A 22,412-nucleotide genomic window follows, 5' to 3' on the forward strand; every position below is an offset into this window, starting at 1 on the left:
AGATAATGATGAACCTAATGTTTCAATTTTATTTTTCTATATTTTTAATTGTTTAAGGTTGTGAGTGAAACTACCTGAGTAAGTGTTCAGGGTTACAAAATTCATATTGTGCTTTCTATTTAGAAACTTACATTGCAAGTTGAGCATGTTCTTTTTTCGTGTACTTTGTGTGTATGTGTATATATATTATGCATTGCATTTATGTTTATACCATTCTTAGCATCATATAGGTAGGTTAAAAGATACAGTAATTTTGCTGTTTTCTTTTTAATCTTAGAGTTACTGCTTAGAAAAAGATACTTGGGTACCTGTTACTGTTAAGCAGGTGTTACATACTGTGGCACATAGGTCAAGGTTTAATTCCTGTTGACCTTCTCTGGGATCAGAAGCAGTTAAAACAGCAGTAATATTTCATACTGCTACATAGCAATCCTTTAACTAATTTTGAACCTTATGATGGTAGTAGTGGGTCAGATTCTCTAATGGGTGGCATGTACTTGCCTGATTCAGAAAACTCTAGTAAAGCAAAGATAGCAGAGGCAGCATCTGTACTTCTTGTCTTCCTGAATCCAATAGAAAATAAATGGAAGAAACAAAGGAATTGCATTAAGACCTTTACACTAGCAATGTAAATTAACTCAATCCCTTGGCTCCTTTTACTGTTGCTGGTGCCTGGCCTTGTACAACAGTTCAGTGGGGATCAGGGAATGTTACCTGGTGCACTGTGCCATCCTAAAATACCAGTTCAATTTGAGGCCATGTACATGATTTGTAAGGATAGCTTTCTGAAAGAAGAATAATGATTCATCTCTGCCCAACATACAAATGCAAGTAAGATGTCCTGTATCTTACTTTTGTTTGTTTAAAACAACAAATTTGTATGTCTGTGCTGTCAAAGGTATTTTGCTTTCCCCAATTACCATCTTTCTTGAAGTGAATGTTAATTAATGTATCCCCTAAAACTGTAGACTCAATAACCAATGTCTGTAATGTTTTCCTAACTCAATTAAAAAGGAAGACCTTATGTTTTAGAGTTCATTCATATCAACCTGTCCCTTATGAGGATAGCAGAGAAAAAGCTGGAGGAGTTGGCCAAGAATGCTGGTGTGCATTTTGTGATGTACTGGAGATGGACATATTTGGACACAGTTGGAAATGTGCTTAGCTATTACAAAAATAAAATTGCTAGATGTCCAAATGTAAATATTTGTATTTTAAAATTATGATCCGTGTCTGTTTTGCTGAAGGGTAAGGAAAAGCTTCAGCTGCAGTATCTGATAATTAACTTAACTTACTCTCAAGAACAAAAAGTATGCTTGTTATATAGGAGTTTTTGCAACTGTGAAAGGATAGCATTTTGTTGTACTTCACAATAATGCTTCTACTTTTTTTTTGTATTTAAAATACGTGTTTGTGTGTGTGTATATAGATATATATGTAGAAAGTCTGGTCAATACAGTATAGCATGAATATTCTGGGAGAGGGTGTTACGAGTGTTAAGATACGGTTGTGTGTGTCTATCAGATACATGATAGACCAAAGTGTGTGAAGTGTCTGTGAAACCTCAGGCATCCACATGATGCAAACCTGAAGGTATTTTATGATGCAAATATTAAAACCTCGATGTCATATTTTAACTGGACTGTGGCTGTAGTGGATACAGCTGAAATCAGAACACTAATTAGGGACGTACAGGGTCAGATGGAGGAGTGTGTTTTTCTAGTCCTCCCAACAAAGTAATTGGATTATTCTTAACAGGTGTTTTCGCTAAATTTGAAATCTTTTATGACTTGGTAATTAATCTTAATTCAGACTAGAGTGGAAAATGTAAAGTTTTGAGGCTGAGCTACTTTTAAAAATACAAGACAAAGTTGAAAAATGTACTGCCTTTCTCCTTTTACTGTCTTCATTATTATTCTGAGGGTAGTATTTTTCCTTAAACAATATTGTCATTCTGATTTCTTTTATACTGATTAACTGGTTTGACAGTAATTTGATTTTTTTTTTCCTGTTATGCAAAAAAAAAATCGACGTCAAGCTACATCCTCAATTATAATAAAACCAATCTAATTGTATTATACATTTATAGGAAAATAAGCCTATTGGATTTAGTGTGCTACAGCTACTGGTGACAGACAAGGATTCTTCTCACAATGGCCCTCCTTTTCTCTTCACCATCCTGAGTGGAAATGAAGAGAACACTTTTCAAATTAACCAGCAGGGAGTACTGACAACAACTTCTGCACTGAATCGCAAAGTGAGGGATCACTATTTACTTCATGTTAAGGTAGGATGTACTACCTCTGGCTGGTTTGTGTTATTAGGATTTAGTTAACGTCTCCCATTTAAACCCAGTCCACCACTTGCCCACAAGATCGTGACATGCCAAGCTGTCATTTGAGGCATGTCCCTTGAGGTAAAATCTTCAGAGACAAAGGTTTCAATGAAAATCTATGCAGGTGTAATGGTAAGCTTAAGTAAACTCTCAGTAAAGATGTAATTAAACTCACAGGAGGAGATGGTCAGTGACCTACTGCATCACATAGACACACACAGGTCTATGGGAACAGATGGGATACACCTGAGGGTGCTGAAGGAGCTGGCTGGGGTGCTCACCAAGCCACTTTCCATTATTTACCAGCAGTCCTGGCTGACTGGGGGGAGGTCCTGACAGACTAGAAATTGGCCAATGTGACGCCCATCTATAAGAAGAGTCGGAAGGATGATCCGGGAAGTTACAGGCTTGTCAGCTTGACTTCAGTGCCCGGGAAGCTGATGGAGCAGCTCATCCTGAGTACCATCATACAACACATGCAGGACAGCCAGATGATCAGGCCTAGTCAGCATGGGTTTATGAAAGGCAGGTCCTGCCTGACAAACCTGATCTCCTTCCTCAACAGGGTGACCTGCTTATTGGATGAGGGAAAGGCTGTGGATGTTGTTTACCTTGACTTAGGAAGGCATTTGACACTGTCTCCCACAGCATTCTCCTGGCAAAACTGCTGCTCGTGGCTGGAATGATCACACTCTTTGCTGGGTAAAAAAACTAGCTGAATGGCCGGGCCCAAAGAGTTGTGGAGAACAGAGTTAAATCCAGTTGGTGGCCGGTCATGAGTGGTGTCTCCCAGGGCTCGGTTTTGGGGCCACTCCTGTTTAACATCTTTATTGCTGATCTAGACGAGGGGATCGAGTGCACCCTCAGTCAGTTTGCAGATGACACCCAGTTGGGTGGGAGTGTTGATCTGCTCGAGGGTAGGGAGGCTCTGCAGAGAGACCTGGACAGGCTGGAGCCATGGGCTGAGCCCAACTGGAGGAGTTTCAATGAGGCCAAATGCCGGGGGCTGCCCTTGGGCCACAACAACCCCCAGCAGCGCTACAGGCTTGGGGAGGAGTGGCTGGAGAGCTGTCAGTCAGAGAGGGACCTGGGGGTGTTGATTGACAGCCAGCTGAACAGGAGCCAGCAGTGTGCCCAGGTGGCCAAGAAGGCCAACGGCATCCTGGCTTGTGTCAGCAGTAGCGTGGCCAGCAGGGACAGGGAAGGGATCTGACCCCTGTACTCGGCAGTGGTGAGGCTGCACCTCGATTCCTGTGTTCAGTTTTGGGCCCCTCACTCCAAAAAGGACATTGAATGACTCGAGCGTGTCCAGAGAAGAGCAACGGAGCTGGTGCAGGGTCTGGAGCACAGGTCGTACGGGGAGCGGCTGAGGGAACTGGGGGTGTTTAGTCTGGAGAAGAGGAGGCTGAGGGGAGACCTCATCGCCCTCTACAGCTGCCTGAAAGGAGGGTGCAGAGAGCTGGGGATGAGCCTCTTTGACCAAGGAACAAGGGATAGGACAAGAGGTAATGGCCTCAAGTTGCACCAGGGAAGGTTTAGACTAGACATCAGGAAGTATTTCTTTACAGAACGGGTTGTTAGGTGTTGGAATGGGCTGCTCAGGGAGGTGTTGGAGTCCCCATCCCTGGAGGTGTTTAAGAGTCAGGTTGACATAGCGCTGAGGGATATGGTGTAGTTGAGAACTGTCAATGTTAGGTTAATGGTTGGACTGCATGATCTTCAGGGTCTTTTCCAACCTAGATGATTATGTGATTCTGTAAGGGTAAAGTGTAAGTGAAAATGCTGAGTGGTCTTGATAAGTCCTTTGCCTTTCATGTGGAGTGCTAGAAAAGCCAGCAGGGGACAGGTCCCTTGAGCCACCAACTATTGGCTGTAGACTTCCTCTTGCCACTGTTACTTTGACCCTGGAAGCTGTGAGCTTGACTACACTGACACGATCGAAACAGGAATATTGAAAATTGCACATCATGGCAGTACTGAATTATCTTCCATGCTAAGTGCCACAGAATTTCTCCAATAGCAATTGAAAACATCTTTTTTAATGTTTGGAAAATCAGGTCAGTGGACCTTTGTCATAGCATTGAAACTTTCAGTGCAGTACTCGGAGATCTCAGAATCTTGCTGTGGAAAATATGACATAAAACTCAAAAATGACACTGAAATGTTATATGCCTACATTTTCCATTGGTGTGCAAGACCGCCAGACCATGTCCAAAAATCCAGGTTACATTAACATAGCTAAGTTCTCTAAAATACTTTTTGGTAACCTAATGTAAGAAAAGTTAAAAACAATTTTTTAATCTTATCCAGTCCTTTTTAATTCAGGTATACGTTAAACAGCTGTGAACACGGGATTTTAAATTGGTAGGCTAAAAATAGCGGGCCTTAAATCTTAAACTTCATTTTCAGATTCATGTTTTAAGAAAAGTTCTTGCCTTTATTTTTACATGAGGAATTGTTTTCAATCTTGATATTACTATCATACATAATATTGTAGACAATGACGAGTTTGTACTGCACTTGCAGTTTTAGAGCAGTACTGTCTCCATCAGTGTGTACTGAATTCTGTCTACATTGGGATAATAATTGTGATGCATTTACCCAAAGTCTGTCTGTCTTCTTTGGAGAAGGGAAAAAAAACCCTGTACTGTCGTTTGCTGGTTGAGTCAGTAAAGCATGTTATCAGGAGCCATAAGCATAAAACCCAGCATAGATAAGGGTTCCAATTCAATGTAGTTTAGTTTAGGGTTTAAGAACTGAGATTAAAAAAGAAGTAGGTAGATATAGCATTCCTCTGTTTGTAATTTTTTTTCTCAGTAGTGAACTGCTAATTAGTGGTAGGACAGATTAGCCTTCCAGGCACCTAAACTGTCTCTCTGTTGGCCTTCCTAGGCCGCACAAGTCTGAAACAGGAGTAGAGGTGGGCTTTGTCACACTTGCCTAATAGGCTTTCCAAGTTCTCTGTCGATTCCCCAAAGTCATGTTTTTGTTTAGGGAAGAATAACCAGCAGTGTTTTTTCTGTGTGTGCAATCAGTGTTAATACAAGATTCGTGTGTTTTACATTTTCTCTAAGCAGTAACTAATGTATATTTATTTTGCTTCTGAAACATATTCCTGTGAATGTATGTACAGGCAATTATGTCTGTTCTATGTAGTCTGTTACACTGTCACATTTCATGATTTAGCTGCACCTTCAGCCCTTCCTAATGTGACTGCCTATTCCTCAATATGAGGCACCTATCTAACACCTTCCTCTGATGGAATTGTGCAATTATTTTCATTTCCAAGCCAATTCCTAGACTGTGTGATGCCTTTAAACAGCCCATCAGTACTTCAGCTGTCTTGTCTTCAGCACAGCACTTGAAAAGTGCCTTTTTTTTAGGGAATGAATAAGGACTATTTTAATGGCATCCAGCAGCTAAACCAAGTGTCTTAAAACAAATGTACTCATTTAGAACAAAGGCTTCTCAGAGATTGCAAATCATTAAAGCAGACTATACTAATGTGCATTTTTTGTGTGCTCAGAATCTCAGTATTTTGGACTTGTCTAATCCTTTGATTTACAAGTTCCTTGCCTGGATTCTTTAAATATGTCAGTGTCTTTAATTGCCATTTGTTATCTTGTACTCTGATAGCTGTTTTTAAGTAGACACAGTGCTATAATTTGCTATAATCTTCTCTTTAGTGAGTCACTATACATGAGTATGAAGGCATCTAAAACTAAAACCAGCAGTTTCGTATCACAAGTCTTCAGTTCCATTAATACACATGAAAATAGATACATGACTTTTGTGGAAAAATATTCTTCACCTGTTGATTTAAAATAAAGACTTTTTCCAAAGGCTGGAGAGAGGCATCTTCTCAAGTTTACACTATCTTTAATTTCTGCACTTTCATCTTGCAGCTCACAAGTTAATGGCTATACATGATCTCTTGATATTAATTTTCATTTTTTAACTGACCCTCGTTGGTGTGCTTTTCAATATTGACAGCTTTCACCTTAGTTGCTTTCTGAATGGACTGCTGAAGCAGAGGTGGTCTTATGTTACAGGCACTTATATTGGGGAAAAAAAAAAAAGACAACAACCCCCCCCCACCAAAAACCCACAAACAACCCCTCTCATATACACCCCACACACCCACTGCCACCAGAAAAACTTTACTTAACATAAACCTTTCTTTTACTTTACTTTTATGATTTTAATAGAAATAAGGATTTTTTTTTTCCCCAACAGCCACCTACATGTGCATACCACTCACATTCGCTTTCCCACTCTCCAAAGGAAATAGATTATCCATTAACGAATGTCTCACAGCATTAGTGTGTGAAATCTTCAACTATGAGTCATACAGTCCTTTGTGCCACACTCTGAAGTCTGTATTTTAAAACCACAGCAGATTTTTAAATATCTGCACTATTGAAAAATCATTTCTCCTGGGGCTCTTCTTTCCTACTTGCTGTCCATTTGTTATAAATTTGCTTGCCTGTTTGTTTTAAGCCCTTTCTTGTTTCCCTTGGGCATTTCTCCTGTAGCTAAACTGCCTGCCTTGTCTTGTTTCCAGGCAGAAATCTAGGCAAAACAAAACTTTGCCAACTTCAGCTCTCTGGTTATTTATGTTTGGGTAACTAGAGGGCAAGTTTCTAGCCATGCCTGTCTTTTGGAGTTAACGGATGAAGACATGTAGTTCTGAGGCATGCATTACCTTTTAAAAATGGTACAATTATGTGCATATCCACAGATAATCTTGTGCCTGGGGTTCTTCCTCTTTCGCTTAAATTTGTATGAAAAATCAAAAGCAGCTTTTCTGTATAGATCTTCAAAGTGTACCAACTGTCTGTAGTCATTGTAAAATTATTGTAAAATCTGTTGAACAGTGCAGTATATCTTCTTCCTTTTGAAACCTGTGTATCTCTGTCCCTTCATATCTCTCCAGTTCTTCTTTGCCCATTTCTTTAGTCTCACTTCCAGTAACTGGGAAGGAGCTCTGGAAAAAAAGGTAGATGAGAAAAAAGAACTGGGAATTAGAAAGGAAGTGAACTAAAAGGAGTGCTCTTTTCTCAGTTCTCTACTCTCTTTATGTCCCCTCTTCATACAACAGCCATGTATGCTTTTGTCAAAAAGGAGTGGAGGATGGGGGATGTGATTTTTAAAAAAGCTTTAGAATTGAATTAGGCTGATTTTGTTAATCACTTTAATTGTCTGAAGCAAATAGCACTACAGGTGTTTTGTTTTTTTTTTTTCCTCTTCACAATCACAAATCATGAAAGACAGCATAATTAATTATAACTTTCTACGTGTATTGTTTTTCTTTTGAAGTTCTGTTTGGCATACTGCATTTAGATTGTCTTCAAGACCACCTCCTAATAACTGTGATGCAACATGCTGTAAATTTCTAGTGCATGACTCATTTCAAGTTTGTATTGTGTTTCCATGCTTGAAATAAAAATGCTTCAAGCACCATCTGCTGTCTGAAACCAGCTACTGTGCATTTCCTCTGTATTTGCTAGAAGTGTTAATAGCTTCCTGGCATTTCCAGGTATGAAGAGGACTGTAGCCTTTTAATCTTGGAAGAAGTGAAAACATGTTTGTGTGTGCCTGCTTTTATATAAGCTTTCTAAATTTTTATGTCAGGACCTGTGTTATATTTTCATAAAGCATTTTCCTGTAGGAACTTTTTTGTAGAAAAATAAAACTACTGTATACAGTAGATATACAAATAGCAGCAGTAGATATACAAATAGCAGCAGTAGATATACAAATAGCAGTAGATATACAAATAGTAGCAAAAATCTAACTCTATCCTCCTCTTCCTTTAGGTGGCAGATAATGGAAAACCACCATTGTCATCTTTGACTTACATAGATGTTAGAGTTATTGAGGAAAGCATTTATTCACCAGCAATTCTGCCTCTAGAAATCTTTATCACAGCCTTTGGGGAAGAATATTCAGGTGGTGTCATTGGAAAAATTCATGCAACTGATCAAGATGTTTATGATACTTTGACATACAGTCTGGACCCCAAAATGGAATCCTTGTTCTCCGTCTCTAGTACTGGTGGCAAACTAATAGCACATAAAAGGTTAGATGTAGGACAGTACCTCCTAAACGTCACTGTTACAGATGGAAAATTTACAACTGCAGCTGATATTACTGTACACATAAGACAAATCACACAAGATCTACTAAATCACAGCTTTGCAATACGCTTTGCAAACCTTGCCCCCGAAGAATTCATCGGTGATTACTGGCGCAATTTCCAGAGAGCTTTAAGAAACATCTTGGGTGTGAGGAGAAATGACATCCAGATTGTTAGTTTGCAGCCTTCTGATCCTCCTTCAAATCTTGATGTCCTCCTGAATATTGAAAAGTCTGGTAGCAATCAGCACCCAATGAGAATTTTGCTCCACAAGATAAACTCTTCTGTGCCTGACCTAGAGGAGATTTTAGGTGTCCGGATAATTGATGTTTTCCACAAGCTTTGTGCAGGCCTAGACTGTCCTTTGAAATTCTGTGAAGAAAAAGTAACAGTGGATGAGAATATCATGTCAACCCACAGCACAGCCAGGTTGAGTTTTGTCACTCCCCGTCATCACAGAACATCAGTTTGTCTTTGTAAAGGTAAGAAAAGCGGTAAGGAAAACAGTATCCTTGAAAAGATTGTTACGGTTTGGAACAGCCATAATCCACAGGGGAAATTTTACATTATGGGACAAGATTAAGAATGTCCTGTAATCCTCACTGCAATGTTTGCCTAATCTTATTCAAAGTAAGGAGTAATTTTTTCTTGTCTCATTACCTCATTTTAAATGAGTTTACATAATGTAAACTTATGAAAGGTGATTTTTTTTTTTTAATAGCTACACTTTAATTTTTAATTTTATGTCTTGTATGCACAAAGGTAAGTTCTTGCAAAGTACCTGAATACTTCCTGATTTCTCCTTAGGGGAATAGCCCACAGAACTTCCATACTTGTCTGGGAATGACGGGGTGAAGTGGGAAATGAATATTCATTAAGATACATATAAGTATACAGATCTGTAACAGAAGATTAATTTGTCTTTAGCTCTGAGGAAAAGAACTTTTTTTTTTTTTTAAATCATGGCTTAACATTGCTGGGTGAGCTTGCACGTTTTAAGTAAATATTTAAAGCCTGTTCCTTTTGTGTCCCAAGTACAGACATACTCTTCTCCTGCTCTCCCCAGCCCACTCTGGCCTTGTTTAATATCTATTTGTTGGGTTTTTATGGTGTATGATAGTAATGATAAACCTTAAACCACCACACCAAATTTTATCAATTGAATTGTTTGAGTAATCAAGATAAGTATGAACATCAGCCACTATATATGCATTTGTCTAGTCTGTGTTTGTGCCAGTTATATCTCATAACTGTTACTTTTCTTCCTTGTCAGATAATTACGAATATCGTTTGGGTTCCTTTCAGCTGCTGTCCTTTAGTGTCCCTTCCCTTTTCACAAAATACCATTACCACCAACAGAAGAGAAATAATGTATTTCATTTTACAGAAGGGAAGTGTCCCCTGGTGAATAGTGTGTGTGAAGGAAACCCATGCCCTGAAGGTACTGAATGTTTAGGAGATTCAAAGGAAGAAAAATATACCTGTGTTTGCCAAGACAGCAAAGCTGGACAGTGTCCTGGTAAGAAATTAACTCTAAAAATCTCTGTGGAAAACCATATTATTTTCCAAATATAAATTTTATTCTAGTCCTGTGTTAACACATTTTATGCTTTTTGTATTCTTAAGCATCAGCTGGCTCTGCTGTGACATTTACTGGGAGCAGCTACGTGAAATACCGTCTCATGGAAAATGAGAACAAAGAGGAAATGAAGCTGACAATGAGACTTAGAACTTACTCTGCTCATGCAGTTGTTATGTATGCTCGAGGAACAGACTACAGTATCTTAGAGGTATATTGAATTCCCCTAGTGTAGATCTCCTCCTCTTTTCTTCTTACCATCTTCTAACTATTTTTCGTGCCAAATTAAAAGACTGAATCGTAACATCTCTGTAGAATTGTTATAATTGAGAATTGCCTTCAAGGTAGAGTGTGTTATAAATCCAGGTGACAAACTTGTCCCGAATTTTTTTAATTTGTATAAGGAATTTATTTTCTTTAATGTTTTAAAATTAAAACAAACAAAAAACCCCACTGAATGACCTATTTTAAATAACAGATTTGATTTTATTTGTTTATAATACTCATTAAGGCCATACAGAAAGTCACTTAAAGCACAAGAATGAAAGGTCTTGAAGTACTGTAATCTTTTGGTGATGATCTGTGACTTGTTTACTGGAGGAAAAAATTTACAAAGTGTACATTTTAATTAAAAGAACATATAGATTGAATCACAATCACTGCAACTGTTTGCAATACAGTGTTATTAAACTGCCTTTTACGAACATGACCATCATCCTGTCTCTTCAGCAAACATAAACTTTTATGGACATCAGTATTTTATACTCTTTAAGTGTGCAGACCATTTGTTGATGTTGTGTCTTTCCTCTGTAGATTCACCATGGAAGGCTGCAATATAAATTTGATTGTGGCAGTGGACCTGGGATTGTCTCCGTTCAGAGCATTCAGATTAACGATGGCCAGTGGCATTCAGTATCTCTCGAAGTGGATGGAAATTACGCACGACTTGTTCTGGATAGGGTGCATACTGCGTCTGGTACTGCTCCTGGTACACTTAGGACACTAAACCTAGATAATCATGTGTTTTTTGGTGGTCATATTCGGCAGCAAGGTACGAGACATGGTAGAAGTCCTCAAGTTAGCAATGGTTTTAGAGGCTGTATGGATTCTGTTGTACTTAATGGACAAGAGCTGCCCCTAAACAGTAAGCCACGAAATTATCCACACATGGAAGAATCTGTAGATGTGACTCCTGGATGCTTACTGACTACCACAGAAGGTTGTTCAAGCAGCCCATGTCAGAATGGAGGCATCTGTAATGCACTGTCCAATGGAGGTAAGCTGTGCAATGTTCTTCTGCTGTTACTGTTCAAAACGGCTTTCCTACTTCCCTGCCTTGAAAGACAAAAAAGCTTTGTGAATAATTCTTGCTTTCCCATAGAGTTGTAGAAGGCTGATTTTTCAGCAGGTAGGAAGTCTGTGTCTGCCTGTGTGCTAGACTGAATTCCTTGGGGTATGACGTAGAAAAAGTCCATCAGACAAAGTGGGCGTTTAATCTTCAGTGTCAACACCCAAGGTCTATTCTCTTGGCTGCCTACTTTGGAGTCTTCCTTTAAAAATTCTGAAATCAGTGTGACAAGCTTGAGTTTTATCAGAGAAATGGGAGTTATCCTTCAATCAAATTCAAGAACAACTTCACTGTTAGACTTTCCTTCATCCTTCAATAAAAGTACCTCTATTTCTTCCCATCCTCTCTCTCTTCAAACAGGTAGGTGGGCAGGGAGGATTTTATCTTAAATTTGTAGATGGACAGGGAGGATTTTATCTTAAATCCAGTAAAGCCATGTGTGTCTTTCTGAAAGACTGTATTTGATTTCAGGTTACTACTGCAAGTGTGCACCTTTGTTTATGGGAACTCACTGCGATGTAAGTGTCAACCCATGTGCATCCAACCCCTGCCTTTATGGTGGTACTTGCATCCCAGTCAGTGATGATTTTATCTGCCAGTGCCGAGGACAATACACAGGCCAAAGGTATGTTTGTATGGTTTATTGTACCACTCAACCCTTTAGAGAATAAGCTATAAATGTAACACTTTCTCGGTTTTCTTTTTCACCTGTTTCCAACTTAAAGCTCAGACTTTGAAACCTGCTGGATTTAGCTGAAGTTAATGCCAACCCCTATGTTACAGCCATGAATCCTACACTGTGTACTTGCTTGTAGCAAGGTAGTGGTTCATTCATAATTTTTTTCAATCCCCCTTTTTTTTTTTTTTTCCTTATTTTGCCTTTGTAGGTGCCAGCTGGGCCCATATTGTAAAGACAATCCTTGTAAAAACAGTGGCAAGTGTATTGACAGTTTGGATGGACCTGTTTGCGAGTGTGAAGCAGGCTTTCGTGGAGAAAGGTAGGTAGTGTTTCACATACATTGAGATTTTAACAATACTGCTTAACAGTTCAAGCTGGTTGAAATCTGGAGTGTTGATAAAAATAGCAAATTGCCTGGTAGTGTACAACACTGTATATTCAATACACCTAGAATTGTTGAGAACAAGGAGACTACAACAAAGACTACTGATGTAAACTAACCATCATTGCTCTGCTCTGTTTCTGGTAGGTGCCTGACTGATGTTGATGAATGCGTAGAAAACCCATGTCTTAATGGCGCCCTTTGTGAAAATACTTATGGGTCATATCACTGCAACTGTAGCCGTGGATTTGGAGGAAAACACTGCACAGACATTGTTCTTAACAAATATGTTTCAACATCTTGGAACATTAGCTTAGCTGAAGTGATTGGGATTATTGTTTTCGTCGCAGGAATATTCCTATTAGTTGTGATTTTTGTTGTTTGCCGCAAAGTGACTAGTAGAAAAAAGAAGCACCAGCCAGAACCCGAAGACAAGCAACTGGGAGCTACAACAGCTTTCTTGCAAAGGCCTTATTTTGATGCAAAATTGAATAAGAACATCTATTCTGACATCCCACCACAGGTTCCTGTTCGTCCCATTTCATACACTCCAAGCATTCCAAGTGACTCCAGGAACAATCTTGACAGGAATTCTTTTGAGGGGTCTGCTATCCCTGAGCACCCAGAGTTTAGTACTTTTAACCCAGATTCTGTGCATGGTCACCGGAAAGCTGTAGCTGTTTGCAGTGTAGCACCAAATTTACCACCTCCACCTCCCTCCAACTCTCCTTCAGACAGTGATTCAATACAGAAGCCCAGCTGGGATTTTGACTATGACAGTAAGAAATGTTTTTTACTTTTCTGTTAAAGGTGTGTGCTGGTACAATTTTAATATGAGTGCAAAGTCTCTCTCTATGCCTGTGAGGGTACAAAAGGCATTATGACTTTGCTGGGGTTTGAGTCTGATTGGACTTCATGCTCTATTTAAGTTTTGTAAAAAAGTGTAGATCTCAGCCTCAAATTTTATTGACTTTTTAATCTAGAATCTATTAATTGTCCCACTTGAAACTTTTTCTTTCAGCTAAAGTAGTAGACCTTGATCCCTGCCTTTCAAAAAAGCCTCTGGATGAAAAGAACTCCCATCCTTATAGTGCTAGAGAAAGTATGTCTGAGGTCCAGTCTCTCAGCTCCTTCCAGTCTGAATCATGTGATGACAATGGTATGTAAAATACATTCTTCACTACTGCTTACATTCATTTGTTCTGTCTTTGCATCTATATCTCTTAGTATCAATAGGATGTACATATATCAAATATATATTAAATAATAGCTTATTTAATATATATCTGTACTATGTTAATACCCAGGTATGTTAATTTTTTTAAGTATTGTGCCTATCTTAAACCTCATGTTAATTACCTTACAATTATATATGATCATTCTGCTGTTAGAATATTAATAGTGAAAATGCAGCACAAGGGGTTCAGAGCCCTGTGTTTAAAAGCTGTTAAAAGCATGTTCAAATCTGAGACACTCTTCTAGGTAATCATGAGTTATCACTTAATACAAGAATACTGTGAATTTAAAAAATGGCCTCTGCACAAATATGACTTTCGCTTTGACATTGAGCTCTCAGTAAAAAGCTTTCTGGTGTTACAGTTTTATTTGTTTCCTTCTCTTTTTCTTGCTGCGACCTCAGCTCCCATATGGATCAGATCAGTTCTGAGTGAGAGCAGAGTTTAAGGGACTGCTTGTAAGTTTGATTACTTTAGTACTGAAGGAAGCTGCGCAAAAAGGAATTTTGTTATAGTAGAACAGTATATTTGGCTTTCACCATGATTAAAAATAATTCATTAGAATTTTCATACATTGAAAAAAGCCAATATAAAAATACGTGTATTTTGATCACAACTCCAGTCCATCAAAATATAATCAGCATTCCTATTTGTGGGGTTTATTATTATTAATTGGAAGTCTTTTACTTTTCCATTGTGATGACAGATGCTTTTACAGTTCATATGAATGCATCTATGAATTCAGAAACATTTCAGACTGATTGGACAAAGCCACAGTCATCTCATAACTTAATTCACTAAGTTAAGGCGTTCTGACTATTCCAATTTCCGTTTCTGTCTCTGTACGGTTAAAAGGATTTGAAATTCCTTTAGCTTAGGAATAAAGAACATTCTGCTTCTCAACGAAGTAGAGTGATTTGTTCTTAACAGCATGAAAAGAAACATCTTTGTTAATGATTGGTGAAAGTAAAATGGTATGCTTACAGTACTCATCGTTTTATCAGTAGATCTGATACCAGCTTTCAACTTTTTTCCTGTGGTATTCAGTGTTGTGTGGTACATGTTGCTCTCCCCTTCTCTCCATCCCATGTCTTTCATATATTCTTACTCACATTTCTTGTTGTGTATTGATTACTCGTCAACACATCATTTTAAGAAAAATAGCTGTAGCACCATAGATGTTCCTTCCTTCCTTTTTGATAGATTCTGAATTTATTAGTTTGAAATTTAATCCCTGAACCATGCAAACAAATTATAGTGTGATTACCTCATCCTACCCTATAAGAGTAAATTCTTCTCCCTTCCAAAAGTGTCTTGGGAAGGGGAAGACATAAAAAATCATTCATTTTGTTACTTTAAAATAAGAATGTCACAACCTGAATTCCTACCGTGATACCACTGTTTGCAGACAACTTAAGCAGGTCAGCAACAGAAGCTTTCAGTAGGTTGGTTTGGGTTTTTTTTTAATTCTAGCATTTTAGTTCATTTCAGTGATTTTTTTTTCCCCTGGTCTTCCATCAAAGGGGGGGAAAAAAAATGTAGTTTGCGGTCTAAAAGTCAAAGCCTAATGCAGTACTCGTTAATTCACAATTCACTCAACACAGTCCTTTAGAAGAGCCTAGTTCATTGCTGTATCTGGATGAAGTATTATGTAAATGGTATGTTCAGGCAACATTTCAGAAATTCTAACACAACTAAAGCAGCTTTGTGCAGAATTTGCTTCAGGAGTAGTTACAAGTACTTTTTCATGTTTAATAACATTAAGGTTTAAAGATGTATTTTAGGTATTATATGCAACTGCTTTCTAAATAGAGAGTAAATTTATATGAACACCAATAATCTTGCTCTATAAAATATTAATTAACTACAGTTTTACAGTGTTTTTTTGTATATCTGTATGCTGTTTAAAGTGATACTAACTATAGGTTTGTTTTAATTTGCTCCTTTTATACCTTTTACAAGCTTCCGTAGTGACTGTAATACACCTTGTCAATGCTGTTGTTGACTCGGTGGAAAAAGAAGGTATATACATGTTTTCATATTTATTTACTGCTTTAGCAGAATAATGCACGTTTGCTTCTAGTAATGTAGCCTTAGCAGATGGGAGTTAGAAAATACTATTTACTTGGACTTTCTGATAAAGAATGTATTTATTTTATATATATGTTCATATATTCATGTGTATGCTGTAGCTATCCTGTGGACAGGTTTCAAAATGTGTTTTCTTAGGAAAAAAAAAGAGTATTGGCATAAAAAGATCTTGATGCTTACTCTCTTCTGAAAATATTCACACTAAAGCTCCCAGCAGAATTGAGACAGCATCAAAGACAATTACGTAACTACTGTAGACTAAAAAGCAGCAGCCGCCTTCTCCCACCCACATCTGTTGACACCTTGTCCAGCTGAGCAGAATGGGAATGGCCCAATACCAGTACTCACTTCTCTGGCTTTCAGATCAATCAGTCTCTAGCAGGAAAATCTGATTTCTGGTATGCAGTTGAGTTATATAGGCATACACATCCCTATCAGTTTAAGTAGTTAGTTACTACCCAGCCTTACATCAGTATCTAAAAGGTATGTTTGAGTGTATGTATGTACACATGCATGTATATGTGTGTGTGTGTGTGTGTGTAGTATGTATTTGGAAGTTAAAAAGAGGCAAAGTAGACATTTTCAATGGTATTTTATTTCTTTCCTGATCACATTCAAGAACTGACCACTCTGGAAAACACACTCTTTACAAAATAATAATAGTAATAATGGTGCTAGTGAGTATGAAAGAATGCTAACTATTGTTGTGACTTAAAAATTCTTCAAGTTCCTGTAATATGCAAGTACATCAATCCATGACCATGAGTCTGTAGAGGTTACTTCAGAAATAACACCCACAGTGTATGTTTCCTATCTCTTAATACAGACTAGGAAACTTAATTTTTTTTAATAAGTCTTACTCAAAATAAAGCCATTTTAAGAACATAAGATTAATTATAGTAGCTAAATATTCTCTTAGGTTTGTTATTTGAAATACATCCTGTCTAATGTATGCAGACACACAAAAAAGTAGACAAATGCAAAGATTCTAATTACATGAGAGTATTCCATTAATGTGTACCTATAGACCATAGTCTCCTCAATGCTAAAAAATTGTGAGGCACAGGACTTATGAAAGGGAGGATTATAAGTGTAGAAGAGGGAAATATTTACCAGGGGAAATATTTAATACCTTATTCAGATTTTCTCTAAGATTTTATGGTAGAAACTAAAAATGATGGATGTAGTTCTCAAGTCAAAGGTGAAAGTATTGGTTTTGTGGTTTAGTATCACTGTAAGATAAATACAAATATCTTATACATTGCAGAATTGTTCATAGTTTACAGATTTCCTGTTCAGCTACTTCTTAACACTTGGAAATTTGACTCTTAATAAGCATTTCTTCTTTCAAAGCATCTTAGGTAAAGAGTTTTACTTTTGAGCACCTTCAGGAGGGTGCCAATTCAAGCAGCAGAGAGATACTTGCTCAAGGCTTCAGCATTACCAAGTTCTGGGACAAACGGTCTTTTCTTTAGTTTCCCGAAGTGGTTCTGTCCAGTAGGTATCCTGGAAGCATGAACTGTAGCTAGTCTCATCTTAGGACAGCTGTAGGCCTGTGTTTGTCTGAACTGCTCCTCAGGGGAGGTTGTAGCTCTGCAAATCAACAATGCTCAGTGCAAGAGGAAATATGGCTCCAGTCTAGCAGATTGTCACCTAGAAAGGTGGACACATCAGGTTCTAGTTTGTATTTCTGTATTTTATGTTAAAGGGTCTTTGCCTCAGAGGAGGAAGACAGGACCAAGATCTCCCCATTCCTTGATATAAGTGCTCTAAATCATAAGGCCACAGTCTGCCTGTTGGCTTTAGTTTTGCACCCAGTTTCCCTAGGAGAATGAAGAATGTCTTCTAAGTAGACTAGTGGTAAGAGCCTTCTCCTTGAGATGAGGCCAGAGATGTTATAAGATTCTCAAATGTCAGACTGGTATCTCCTATAGTGTGTACAGTATTTTTCTTGTCTGGGCTAGGCAAGATTAAAAAAACCCAGCCAAACAAAAAAAAACAACTCCAAAACCACAAAAAAACCCCAAATGACCACCATACCCCACCACCCTCACCCAGGAGTCAACCTTCGTCCCTCCAGTCTTCCAACAACAGATAAAAGTATCAATTCTCAAAAGGTTCTGGTATTAGGATAGCTATTGCCCATCCTTACAGACCTGAATAGGGAATATAGCTTCCTGAAGAGAGGTCTCCAAGAGCACAGTTTATGAAAGCTAGATAAAGGGAGAGCTCCCATCTTTGCATGAGATACTTGAAAGTGTAAGTGCTAATAGATACAGCACTGTATCAAAACCCAAGGTGGGGATACAAGGAAAGAAAAAAAAAAAATTAAAAAAAATCAGACCAAATCTTGTTACCCTTTTTTAGAAGAAGTCTTAAATCTACTGGTAGGAGGATTTCAGCAAACTACAGACTGCAGATTTTGCCACCACAGAGCTATGTCCCAGGTGGGCTGTAGTTTAACTCAGTAGCTATTCTACAGTTCAAGTCTAACAAAGAAGGAGCCCAGGAGAAAAAGAAAAAAGCCAACTTTAGTACTAAGTAACCTGGTCAAAGGCAGCATGAATATCATAGTGACAGTCATTGTTTGTCTTCACATTGGTTCTACTATTTGATTCCTAACTGTAGCTGTTTTCTCCTTTTTCTTATTCTGCCACCTAAAGAATCTTTTGCTGTTCCTGACCTCAGCAATTCAAGAGGTGACTTCTGCATGCAGTTCATTGATGTTCACCAAAATACTTTAATACTTGGTTTTAACACAGACTGACTATCAGTTGCTTGCTGTGCATTTGTCTGCAGTGATCACTCTTTACTAGATTTGCACCTTATTACAGTTTTATATTATTTTCCTTTTTGGTGTTCAGATGAGAAAAGCAAATATTTTTTTAATGAGGTTAGGCTTACATCTAGTTTCCAGCAGACAAATACAAATTTATTCCAGTGGAGTTTGTAAGAGAGGATCAAGTTCAGTCATTTGTGCATGATTAAGCTTGATTTCCCTGTTTTGCTCCTGTATTTGAATGTGGAATGTCTTTACTAATAGTCAAATATCAGAGGTGTGGCAGTTACTGTAGAGCTAACAGCATTTTGTGAAATTAACTCTACAATTCAGTTAAGGGATAAAGTTGCTTTAAATGATCTGGATACTTTACCAATTATAAATTATTACTTTTATGTAAGAAAAGCATGGTTTATATATGCTAAATATATTCTTAAGAATAACAGGCAGCTATTATCACCCTAACTGTAATTACTCAACAACAATTAAGAATTTAGCTACACCAGGAAGGCTGTTGGTTCTTTGCTATCCAGTGAACAATTCTATACTATTAGGTATTGTGACAGCACATTCCATAGGTGACCTACAGCTCTTCCCATACTAGGTGAGATGTCTGAGAAAATGTGAAAGTGTGAATGATGCAGTATCTAATGCATGGCATAATGTAAAGTTGTGTTGGATGTCTTTTGTGGAACCGGGGCAAACTGCTGTCTAACAATTAGTGTCCTAATCAGAGCAAGTGCATTGTCTTAATACATGTGTTGACTTCTCAGTTCAGACTGACTTGAAGACAAGATACTAATACTACTTTTTTTAAAAAAAATTAACTTTTCAGGTTACCACTGGGATACATCTGACTGGATGCCAAGTGTTCAGTTGCCAGGTATCCAAGAGTATCCAAATTATGAAGTGGTTGAGGAGTCAGCTCCCCTCTACACGGATCCAAACGCCATCGATACGGACTATTACCCTGGTGGTTATGACATAGAAAGTGATTTTCCACCTCCACCTGATGACTTCCCTGCACCTGATGAGCTTCCACCGTTACCACCAGAATACAGTGACCAGTTTGAGTCAATACAGCCACCCAGAGACATGCCAGCCGTAGGTAGCTTGGGTTCTTCTACAAGAAGCAGGCAGAGATTTAACCTTAATCAGTACCTTCCCCATCACTATCCTGCAGACATGTCAGAACCTCAGTCCACAACCAGCGGTGTCAGCGGCAGTTACAGAGAACCTTACGCTCCTTACACATTAGGGTACAATAGAGACTTTGAAGCACCCACTGTAGACAACATGTCCATGTCTGTATATGCTTCCACAGCTTCATGCTCCGATGTGTCAGCATGCTGTGAAATGGAGTCTGAAGTCATGATGAGTGACTATGAGAGTGGAGACGATGGCCATTTTGAAGATGTGAAAATTCCTCCACTTGATTCCCAGCAACATACAGAAGTCTGACACACTCAACAAAAGTGCCTGGACTCTAACAAACTTTTATCAGTTCTAGAACAACTTCCAAGAGCTTTTTTATTTTTTTGTTTCCCAGCCACAGTGAATGCTTTTTGTTTCAGTGAGCTACTGGCATGGCAGTTCATTTCACTAAATCAGCCTACTTCCATTTCCTGACCTAATGTAACTGGACAATTCCAAGATTTCCATTGGCTGTGCCATTTCTGAACATCCTTTTTGTACTTACATTGTCTATGTTAAAAAAATCACATACCACTTCTCCATGTTAGCATGATGCATATATTTATATAGTTGTAATGCAATTAATTTTCTCCTACTTTTTGTAAATTTTATGTACAGTTTTGATTTTAATAGTTTTAACTAGATTTTGTAGATATTTTGTGAATTTGTTTTCCACTGAAACTAGTGGTGTTAGTGTGCCATTAAAAACTAGCACCCTGACTTATAATCAGGGCATCACTGTATGTATTCCCCCCAGATCTAAAGTCTGACATTTCATTATAAAATTCAACATATTTACACAATTACAATTGTACATAGGTTAGGTCTGATATTTTTCTGGGTCAGCTACATGGAAATGTCTTTAATGGGTTGCTGTATTTTAGAACTGTAAACATTTTTTTTCCCTTCTTGGAAAGTGTGTTGGGGACCCTCTACATACCAGTTTAGAACCAAAACCACCATGACACAGTTTTTATAGTGTCTGTATATTTGTGATCCAATGGTCTTGTAAAGGTTTTTACTGAAGATTACCATTAGCCAGTCTTTCTTACTGACAATAAATTATTAATAAAATACTTTAGCTTTGCTCTGTGTATCTCTATTATATAATATACAATTGACAAAGCATTCAGTGCAGCATTTTTAAGTCTGTGTATGTTTTGTACTGTGTTAAGTACTTGCTCCAAGCAACACATTTTCCTCTCCTCAGACATCAAACTGCAGCTATGTTAGAGATGCTCACTAGATGGCAGTGTGTGTCTACTTAATGGTGTTTTAAAAAGTAATCGGGCCAGTATGAATAAAGATTGATGGGTATCAACCTTCAGTAGCCTTCTCGGTAGTTTGCATTTTTCTTTAAACATATAATATCAGCTATGTAAATTACTGAGTATTTTTTCTGAAGTCCCAAAAATATATACAGAAAAATACCCCAAGTTCTTTAAAGCAGTTTCTTCCTTTCTTAATCACCTGAATAGTTATTTTCATGAATAATTGTCCCTTCATTGTGCTCTTGCATGCTGAAATTTGTGCAAAATTCAGAGCTTGTGATAAATACATTGGGGGTTTTTATGCAATAATATTTCAATTGCAGTTTCTTTCACTAAGTTCTACTTATGAACTAGAAGTTCATCTTGAAGAAGACAGGATATAGTTTGCCTGTATATTACTCAGCTGCTTTTCTGATTAGTAAAAAAAAAAAAAAAAAAGCCTCTAACAAAGTTCTCTAGCATAAATAAGCTAAAGGAATAAGATAACTGTCTTCTGCATGTTGCATTAGAGACACTTTTTAAGTTCAAAATATATTTCCTAGTACATGAGTGAGTTTTTAATATAGCCTGGAATCCTTTCAGCTCCACCTACTGTCTCAAAATTCTATATAACCTGGAAAGGCACAATTATTAGAATCTCTCAGGTATGAGACCTAAGCCTAGGCCTTCCACCATCTGGGGGAAGAGGGTAGTGGTTTTATGTTTGGAGTGCTCTCTATGCACAGAATGTAACAACTCCCAGCCTAGCAGCTGTATAATGGGAACAAATGGGTTGCAGAATAGAGACAAGAGCCAGGCACAGACATTCCCCAGTGTTAACTTCCCCCTATACAGGTAAGAATCTCATGATATATGTAAAAGGCTAAAATCAATGGGTTTAAAAGCCACTTTGCAGCTGTAAGCTGCAGTATTCACTCTGATAAATTAGAAATATACAAAAAGCTCTCAGTTAATAGCTTTAAAGAATCTTAGAGAACTATGAGAATGGTATGATGCACTCTATAGTAGTTATGATCGTTGCTTAAGGTCCATCTTGAGCTATGAAAGTTAAACTGAGTGGCAGTTCTGCTCAAGATTTCTTAATACCTGTTTCTCAGAAGTCAGCAAGAGGAAGACAACGCATAGACTTGCATCATTTCTCATTTGATAAAGACTCCCAGTAAAGATGAAGGCCTGTCCTACAAGTTACTCATTTACAGCAGAAAGGTCTGAAAACATTTTTAAAATTGAGAGGTGTGAAAAACAGGAATTTCAACACAAGTATACTTTTATTCCTAGTACTGTGAACAGGAGGCAAATGTAGAACATCATGCTAAAAAGGAACAATATCTTACTACTTTGCAAAGAGATTCCAACTCAGTTTAAGAAAATCTTATGTTG

General features: G+C 37.9%; 1 protein-coding gene across 8 annotated transcripts in view; it reads left to right on the forward strand.

Annotated features, from left to right (window-relative positions):
• FAT1 (FAT atypical cadherin 1) overlaps positions 1-20,848 on the forward strand; it is a 112,179-nt gene extending 91,331 nt beyond the window's left edge. For 2 of the 8 annotated variants that reach the window (XM_026846588.1, XM_026846591.1), the window contains 12 exons: positions 2,090-2,287; positions 8,155-8,956; positions 9,862-9,993; positions 10,101-10,264; positions 10,867-11,329; positions 11,873-12,026; positions 12,289-12,399; positions 12,610-13,241; positions 13,484-13,621; positions 15,660-15,719; positions 18,452-18,487; positions 19,403-20,848. In XM_026846588.1, the coding sequence (XP_026702389.1) occupies positions 2,090-2,287; positions 8,155-8,956; positions 9,862-9,993; positions 10,101-10,264; positions 10,867-11,329; positions 11,873-12,026; positions 12,289-12,399; positions 12,610-13,241; positions 13,484-13,621; positions 15,660-15,719; positions 18,452-18,487; positions 19,403-20,028 (3,516 nt within the window). In that variant the 3' untranslated portion in view covers positions 20,029-20,848. Of the gene's footprint in view, positions 1-2,089; positions 2,288-8,154; positions 8,957-9,861; positions 9,994-10,100; positions 10,265-10,866; positions 11,330-11,872; positions 12,027-12,288; positions 12,400-12,609; positions 13,242-13,483; positions 13,622-14,101; positions 14,156-15,659; positions 15,720-18,451; positions 18,488-19,402 lie in introns of all 8 variants that reach the window. The other 6 variants (XM_026846592.1, XM_026846594.1, XR_003398186.1 and 3 more) reach the window with 5 other exon arrangements.
• The last annotated feature ends 1,564 nt before the right edge of the window (positions 20,849-22,412 follow it).

Source organism: Athene cunicularia (genome assembly GCF_003259725.1).
Source record: "Athene cunicularia isolate RWA chromosome 4 unlocalized genomic scaffold, athCun1 chr4_part1, whole genome shotgun sequence".
Lineage (NCBI taxonomy): Eukaryota > Metazoa > Chordata > Aves > Strigiformes > Strigidae > Athene > Athene cunicularia.